This window comes from Rhyacophila brunnea, unplaced genomic scaffold, assembly GCF_057557595.1.
Source record: "Rhyacophila brunnea isolate RB1 unplaced genomic scaffold, BYU_Rbru_1.0 scaffold_13, whole genome shotgun sequence".
NCBI classification, from domain to species: Eukaryota; Metazoa; Arthropoda; class Insecta; order Trichoptera; family Rhyacophilidae; genus Rhyacophila; species Rhyacophila brunnea.
The window spans coordinates 36,825,956-36,835,011 of NW_028232785.1; the positions used below are offsets into that span (position 1 = coordinate 36,825,956).

At 35.1% G+C, this 9,056-nt stretch overlaps 1 protein-coding gene across 1 annotated transcript; it reads right to left on the reverse strand.

Moving 5' to 3' along the window:
- Positions 1 to 1,189: 1,189 nt before the first annotated feature.
- On the reverse strand, positions 1,190 to 8,790 carry LOC147077431 (uncharacterized). Its single transcript, XM_085941085.1, has 4 exons — positions 8,624 to 8,790; positions 8,168 to 8,320; positions 5,018 to 5,170; positions 1,190 to 1,282 (listed from the first exon to the last, which is right to left on the reverse strand). Exons 1-4 carry the CDS (start codon positions 8,768 to 8,770, stop codon positions 1,190 to 1,192), a joined length of 546 nt encoding a protein of 181 aa, XP_085797211.1. The 5' UTR covers positions 8,771 to 8,790.
- Between the last annotated feature and the right edge of the window lie 266 nt (positions 8,791 to 9,056).

Here is a 9,056-nt window from a genome sequence, read left to right on the forward strand (position 1 = left end):
TTTTTCGCTTTTATATCACCATGTTGGATAGTCACTTTTGCTTCTTACAACATTTTTTTTTAAATTTTGCAATGATGTTTAGTCATTTTAATGTTTTATTTCCAGATTAACCCCAACCTCACAAGGCTATGAACTCCATTTTCATCATCTCGGAAAAGGCAAAGACGTCCTCACACTCATAAGAAAAATATAACAAAAGAAAAGATGACTTCAAAAAAAGGTGTTGAAGCGAAGCATTTTGAACCTAAAATCTGTGAATGCAAATTAAATTTCAATGAAAAGGTGCCTACAGACCTAAGGAAAAGTATTTTTGCAAACTTTTATTCAATTAGTTGGGAATTAAAATCGGTGCTTATAATGGGTCATGTTGAAATAATAAAAAGAAGACACAATATACTACTACTGCACCAACATTGTTGTATGTAAAAAAAAATAGAGCCATTACTTGCAAGAGATAGAAAAATGTCCATTTAAAAAAACACAAAGATCCTCGAAGACGATATAATCAACCGGAAGATTGCTGTTGACGGAGAGAAGGTAAAATGGCTTATAACATGATGGATAAGGCTCAAAAAAAACATCCATGAAATCTTCAAATGAAAGCAACTCTCCAAGAAGAATGTATCTTCACTGAAGTTAATTTAAAAAAGTGGAAGAGGGAAGAAGATGTTCTTACGAATGTTTACAACTTCCTGAATTGTATCCAACTGGGATTTGAAACTGAAAAGATATACCTCCATTTACATTACATACCTACTCCGCGATTCATCACAACTCTTATAACAATTTAAATGGCAACAATGCAGTTCTGGATCATGGTTTAGAATGTAATTCATAACGGGGAAGAAGAACAACAATTATAATAGCTGTGGGTTCTCAAAATTCTATCACCAAAAATAAACGTGTAAAAGTGGCCAACAGAAGAAAACGAAATAATATGTGAAATACCAAAAATGACTAACCCATGACTAACCCACATTATTTCATTAAAATTTAAAATAAAAAATACTTCAACAAAAGTTAGTGACTAATGTTTTATAACTTTAAGTTTCTGTATTTATTAAAAATAAAAATACATATAAAATTGTGTGGTAATTACACATTTATTACAATAGATTGCGTTGTTGTGTCATCAATGGAGATTTAAAAAACAAGTTCTATCTTTAACCCCTATTATCTCAAAATCATTTTAATGTGGGATAGTCATGTCTGGCCCTGAGCCAGCCAATTGTGAGTCCCAGAATGTCTCTCCAGTCATTCCCATTCGGATAGCGAGCTCTTTCTGCAAAATGGTATCTCCCGCGATGTGTACTCCGAGGTACTTGAAGATGTCGACGTTCTCGATGTTTTGTCCGTCGCTAATCAGAGGGAAATTTGGATCAGGACAGGTGCTATTACACAAGACGTTGATTTTCTTAGCATTGATTTTCAAAACAACGCGAGAGGAGTTGTTATGCAACCTGTCGATGGTCTCTTGAATGCCCTCGATTGAGTTGTCGAATAGGACAGCGGCGTATTCCAGGTCGCATAGCTTCACCGTGGGGGTAACAGGAATGCCTCGGTCGGGTGGTATTGACTTCCGTAGTATGAAGTTAAAGAGAATGATGAAGAGAAACGGTGCAAGGACACAACCCTGTCTGTCTCCGGTCGTGACAGTGTCTCCAATTCTGAAACAGCATTCGCTATTCTCGTGCAGGCTTTTGATTATGGCAATGATCTTGGGAGGGATCAGAGGGAGGGGCGGTCTGTCGAAAGCCTTCTCATAATCCACAAAGCAGCAAGCCATCGGACTGTTTAGCTCATGGCTCTGCTGAAGAAGACATCGAAGGTTGTGAATTTGGTCTGCACAGGCTCGACCAGGTAGAAACCCGGAATAATTGGGTGCCTTATTCTCATCAAGAGAATGTTTGCCAAAATCTTTCCTGGAACACTGAGTAGCGTAATGCCTCGGTAATTGTAGCAGCTTAGAAGGTCACCTTTTTTGTGAAGTGATGATTTAACCGTGCACCCAGTTCCTTGCTTTTTCTTTTCCTTTCCTTCTTCCCACACCTATGTCATCAGATGAAACATAGGGTGCAGAATTGCGCTCAGGCTGTACTTGAGGAATTCAGGATGAATCCCTTCTCCACCCGGTGCTTTTCCGTTCTTGAGCCTTTTCACAGCCGATTTTATCTCGGTGTGCGTGGGCGAGCAATCGAAAATGTCGGTCACTCGGGGAAAGTCCAAAAGTAAAGCTTCCGCAGATTTTATGTCATTTAATGTAATTTGAGATAACTATTTTGAATGGACTTTTTAGAACACACATCGCATTATTGTGGTTTTTCACCAGTATGTGTAATTTTATGTGTTTTAAAATGACTAATTTGCAGATTTTTTTTTAATCACACATCGCATTGCTGCAGCTTTTTGTGCGTCATTTGATGTGATTTGAGTTGACTATTTGTGATGAACTTTTTAAAACACACATCGCATTGATGTGGTTTTTCACCAGTATGTGTCATTTTATGTTCTTTTAGTTTACTATTTGTGATGAAATTTTTAAAACACACATCGCATTGATGTGGTTTTTCACCAGTATGTGCCATTTTATGAAATTTGAGATCACTATTTCGGATGAACTTTTTAGAACACACATCGCATTGATGTGGTTTTTCACCAGTATGTGTCATTTTATGTGTTTTGAGATTACAAATTCGCAGAAATTTTTTAAAACACACATCGCATTGATGTCGTTTTTCACCAGTATGTGTGATTTTATGTGTTATGAGTTGACTATTTGTGATGAACTTTTTAAGACACACATCGCATAGATGTCGTTTTTCACCAGTATGTGTGATTTTATGTGATTTGAGATGACTTTTTGTGATGAAATTTTTAAAACACACGTCGCATTGATGTGGTTTTTCACCAGTATGTGTCATTTTATGTAATTTGAGTTCACTATTTTGGATGAACTTTTTAGAACACACATCGCATTGATGTGGTTTTTCACCAGTATGTGTCATTTTATGTGTTTTTAAATGAGAAATTCGTGGAAATTTTTTAAAACACATCGCATTGATGTGGTTTTTCACCTGTATGTGTCATTTTATGTAATTTAAGATCACTATTTTGGATGAACTTTTTAGAACACACATCGCATTGATGTGGTTTTTCACCAGTATGTGTCATTTTATGTGTTTTTAAATGAGAAATTCGTGGAAATTTTTTAAAACACATCGCATTGATGTGGTTTTTCACCTGTATGTGTCATTTTATGTAATTTAAGATCACTATTTTGGATGAACTTTTTAGAACACACATCGCATTGATGTGGTTTTTCACCAGTATGTGTCATTTTATGTGTTTTTAAATGACAAATTCGAGGAAATTTTTTAAAACACACATCGCATTGATGTGGTTTTTCACCAGTATGTGTCATTTTATGTAATTTAAGATCACTATTTTGGATGAACTTTTTGGAACACACATCGCATTGATGTGGTTTTTCACCAGTATGTGTCATTTTATGTGTTTTTAAATGACAAATTCGTGAAAAAATTTTAAAACACACGTCGCATTGATGTCGTTTTCCACCAGTATGTGTCATTTTATGTCTCTTGAGTACACTATTGTTGATGTATTTTTTTAAACATACATCGCATTGATGTCTTTTTTCACCAGTATGTGTCATGTATAACTTAACATGCTGAGACTTCATGCATGAAACGTAGTGATGATTTAGATGTTTTACAGTTTCAAACACTCCACAACAATTATTACAAATAAAGTTACGTGGAAAATATGTAACTCTTCTCAACTTAATTCGAACCTCCTCTGTTACGTACTGCAAAACATTTCTGGGTAGAAATCTACAAAAAGAATAGGAATGTTAATATATTCAAACCAATACTATTACAATCAATAAAATATACTTGTGTTACAATATTCCCTAATATAGCACTGATACTATGACATGACATTTAGAAGAAAATAAATGTCAATAATAGAGTGTTATATGTATATCTTAAAAAAAGAAAAAGATGAGCATTAAACAGTAGAATTAGTGTAGACATTAAAAAAAATTAATAACAAGTAAGTCACTGAATGAGCTAAGCAGACCCTATTTTAAGAATTTATAAAACAATGCCCACTTATACTCATCCTGGCGCAGGTGAAATATGTCAATATCTGAAGTGATTTGGTTGTATAAACTTATTGCCCACTCAATTGGCATTACAAATGGAAAGTTAGTTTTGCACCTTTGCACAAACAATGGATGCTTTTGATTCGTAAGATAATTATCAGAAACACACACACAAATACCACCAAGAAGTGCAGAGTTTTCATTTACGTCGCGTATAATTCGGAACCTAAATAAAGATACTTTCTAAACTTTCAGTTACAGTACGTGAGCATACCTAATGATTAGTCTACCTAACCCGGCAAATCTTCATGAACAGAACCACGCTGGAACAACGCTAATAAATTATCTAAATTTACTTAGAAAACTGTTGTCGATTTACGCAACTTAAAACTCCATTTTTGAGCAAAATTGCGTTTAGCGATTTTATGCACGGGTTTGTTCATAAGGAAAATTGCCCGCAAGAAAAAAGACCACTTTAGAAGACTTCCTAGATCCACAAAAATGCACCGTGTGGTGCGGCTTACACGCTGGTGGCATCGTCGCCAATTTATTCAAAAATGGGGCCAAAGCTCAAGGTAACGTCAATGGATACCCTTATCGAACTATGATTAATATTTTGTTGTAACTTTTTCGGATTTATTTGAAAGAACATTGATTTATTTACAACAGGATGGACAGACCTAAAAGGTTGTGCGAATTGATATCTCTACCTGTGAAGCTTTGTGAAGTCACTGGTATATGCCGATAAACCAGCAGCATTACACGCATTAGAACCCAACATTTTCTGAACTATACGACCAGCAGTGCTTTAATAAAAATAGTCCGAATTGGGCGCCCAGAATTTGACTTCGGCCCATCGGACTTAAAAACACCGCCTTATTTGAAACATACCTGGTCTAATGGCATGTATTGTAGATTAGAGCGGCCAGGTTGAGTTAATTTATCATTGATTTGGTGAATTGCATTCTCAACTAATTCTTCTTTGATGATGGCTGCCTCATCATTATTTTCATACTTAATATTCATCAGACAGTTTTCACGCTTCTGAAATAACATTATAAATAGTAAGTAACAGTATCATCATTACCAGTGGCGGCTCTAGCATATTTTAGTAAGTGGGGTCAGGTGGCGTGAAATATCTAATAAATATATACCTAATCAATACCAATCAAAACGTATACCTATTATAATTTTGAATTATAACATTACTTGTATGTAAGTCATTTATTTTGTATAGTAAGTGGCTTTTGGGATTCTATACATCATTCAAAGAAAACATACCTTTTGTAACTATTACTTCATTTTCATATGACTCCTGTGTCCGAATGAGTCTTATAGGTAACTACTTAAATAATTATACTCTTCTGTTTTCATTCATTCTGCACTAATTTTATTTCTGGTGTCAGGGCACTAGCCGATTTATCCAAAACCCAAACTAACAAATAACCCAGTATATCGGCTATTTTCAAAACGTGTTTGCCGCTGTATTCCTCATAACCGAACTGTACCTACCGGTGAGGTCCTAATTGTTTCACTTGTAGTTTAACTTCAAATATCAATTGTACTGAACTTATATTTCAATAAATAATCCACCCATTCATCATAGTAGGTACCTTCTTAATATTTATTATCAAAATTATTTTACTAACGTGAGATGAAAATTATCTACAAATAGTACTTTACAATATTAATAAAGAGTACCTATGTATTAACAAATATAAGTTAAAACTTATTTTAGATAGATGACCGTTGATCATGACGTCTGACTGGCAAACTAAAACGGCGTGTAAAAGGATATGCTCCAACCGACAAATATAATAATAATACGTCAACTCTTACTTAGGTACTCACATTTATGCAGGACAGGGTATTTTGAATCGCATCCCCGAGTTAGCACTAATACATGTACGGCTAAACGTGCATATGACGCGGTTAATGTTCCACACAGTTACGTGATTCAGAATTTTGAACATCATAACCGACAATCGCATATAGCATCTCATAATAAAATAAACATTGCTTTCATTCGAACGGGTCCATCTCCCAAGACCCTGCCTCAAGGAACTCATAAATCTGCTCTTAGAAGTTCTGTGCTCTGCCAGCATCGTGGAACGTACCTGCTATGTAGGTGGACTGAGTGTGATAGCATTGACAGGGTTGCGCTAAGAAACAAGAATCAAGGATGGGCAAACAAACGGTACAAATAAAATATATAATTAATTTATACTTATACTACAAAATCAATGTATTGTAGCAGGCACGTGTAATATGAATATGTAATTGAAAATAGATTATAGTATCATGGGGGGGACCATCCCCTCGGTCCCGTAAGGTAGAGCCGCCCCTGATCATTACGATAAGCAAGAGAAGATCTCCCAGAGCTCTTTCTTCAATAATTGGTCGCCTAAGTAAGACTTAATTTTGCAGGTGAATGTATAATCACCGAACGACATTCCAATGTTATGGAAATTCCGACAAAATAGTGGATCCTATTTCGGTTACTTATTTGTTTTAGTTGAATTAGGAGTACATTTTACAGATGACTTTAAAGTTCATTAAGCCTTGCCTATACCAGACCATGACTAATAAATATTCTTCGATCTATAATATATCCAAAGATCTGTATGACAAATTGAGTCGAGTACGTTAGTAAAATCATTTACTCGTGTCAGTGTAATTTCTCGGTCGAGTAGCGACCCCCACCACCTCACTAAAAACCAAACAGGTGATGATATCGAATCGAACTCTATGCATAGAAAATTTGGGTGGAATCATGGAACAATACGACCAAAATCGGTTTATTGTTGGCATATGGTTACTAATTAATAATAGGTAACGGTTACTACCCTAAAATATACCTACCTAATTCTACTGAACTCCTACTGTGTACATGTCTAAAGATTAATATGAACATCTCACGATATATAAATGCAGAAGAATCTCAATTTTCCTTAATCATAAAAATATTATAATGTTCATCGGTAACGCGATATTATGTTGAGAAAATGACATAGGTATGGAATATAATAAACGACTATCATTTTTAGGTTAGGTCCTACCTGGAAAGTTATTACTTTGACCGATCGTGAGAAAAGGTTTGACGTTTCAGACCAAACCACTTGTGACGGTCAGAAAATGATTTGAAGTTTACTGGTATGCAATCGCCTTCGCAGTGCGCCAGTTTTGACCTGTCAAACCGTTAACTGAAACACCTAAATTTATGTTGCCATGCAGCATGTTTGATAATTGAGTAAAATTTGAGGCTTACAACCAAGCCCTCCGCATGAGCCGATTTTAGTGAGTAATGTTTTACCAAGTGCAATGCCATAATATAATTTATAAAAACACCGCTTGTAAAATTATAACATTGGAATAAATATTCGATATCTGGCAACACCACGCACGCACACTGTCACGCAAATTTTCGAATAACCTTGGAAAGGGTCGCGGAGGAAGCGTGAAGGGGGCGAGGCATGTGCGAGAAAAAGTTCGTCATGTTTTGAAGGACAAACACTTGCATAGCTACATCTATATTTTTCTATAATCTAAGCTTACAACATTTATCTGTTACAAAAAGCTTTGAAAATAGAATTATTGGTCTATTCTCACCCCATTTCGCGTAGATATTGCTTCCGTTTATGGTATTTTATGGCTGCAAGTAGTTTTTTTATAGACAATAGGTTTACCTTGTATTACCTACATAAAAAGGACTCACGGGCGACTAATTTTATTCACCAATTTTTTTTAGATAATCGAATTAATTATTGCTTAACATTCGAATGATTGTGATGTATAAATCACCATATATAAATATACTTATGTGATTTATATACCTACTCAATACTGTCTCAAAATATCTGTTTTAGCAATCGCCGATAACTCGAATTCACTCCGCAATCAATAAATGAAACAAGTTTGACCGAATTATAATATAATAGTTCCTTATGAAGTTTCAAAGATACATTACAAATTTAAACCTTCAATGTAAGACGGCATCAAGAGAAGAAAAAGGCACATATACCTACGTACAATTGAACGTACCTGATGCATTGGCCCGTAATCTGAATTCGAACAACCTGGTTGAGTGCATTCATCATCATAATATAATGAGTGTGATATATCTTCAATGATCTCGCGCTTGACGACAGCTGGTTGATTATCGGATGTTTTATCAGAGAGGTCCGCCATAAGGTACTGAAAAAAGCATTATTATATTTTCTAAACACTGTAAAACCAATTTCAGTTCATGTACCGGCCATACAACGATGTATAATAATTATATTTAACATGAATTGGTAGATAACCTAACCTCTATCACATGTATGTATTATAGCTGTCAAATTGTATAAACAGGTAATTTTTTGAAACAAAGTTTAATATCACCTTATGTTCCTACATAGTTGGTAAAGAGGCCACAGTTTATAATATTAATTAAAACAATCATTGTTATTCTCAATCTAAAGTGATTGTAAAGGAATTTAGTTTCCAAAAACTAACCTCGAAATTGCAACTTGAAACGTCCGCATTCTCTTGCGTTACATGAAAGCGAGGGTCCGGGTTGTTTGGACGGCTAGGCATCATGTCAAACAAAGACTTGCCTTCTGTATCGGAGTGTTCTCCATCACATTCTTGCTTTACATCCATGTTAAGTGTAAATATGGCAGGAACAACGTGACAGACTGGATACATTCAGGGTAATGTTAGAAAAGTGTTGCCACAAGTGTTTTCTTGTCTAAACAAAACAATGGCAAGAAAATGATCGTCTGCATTTCCTCAATCATAACGAGATAAGCGCATCTCGGCATTCAAATGGCTAAAGGGCACATTTGCATTTTTCCTATTTTCAAGTTTTCTTCTACAGACGTTGTTAAATACAATATTAATCTTCAACGTGGTAAAAGAACATATCTGTCAGTGTAATACAAACTAA

What these genes read in the sequence shown, in the direction of transcription:
- LOC147077431 (XM_085941085.1), bottom strand. Translation starts at nt 8,770, where the DNA reads ATGGATGTAAAGCAAGAATGTGATGGAGAACACTCCGATACAGAAGGC. An exon ending in TTTCAAGTTGCAATTTCGAG is followed by an intron (nt 8,321 to 8,623) that starts GTTAGTTTTTGG and finishes TGCTTTTTTCAG; the next exon opens with TACCTTATGGCGGACCTCTC. An exon ending in ATTACGGGCCAATGCATCAG is followed by an intron (nt 5,171 to 8,167) that starts GTACGTTCAATT and finishes ATGTTATTTCAG; the next exon opens with AAGCGTGAAAACTGTCTGAT.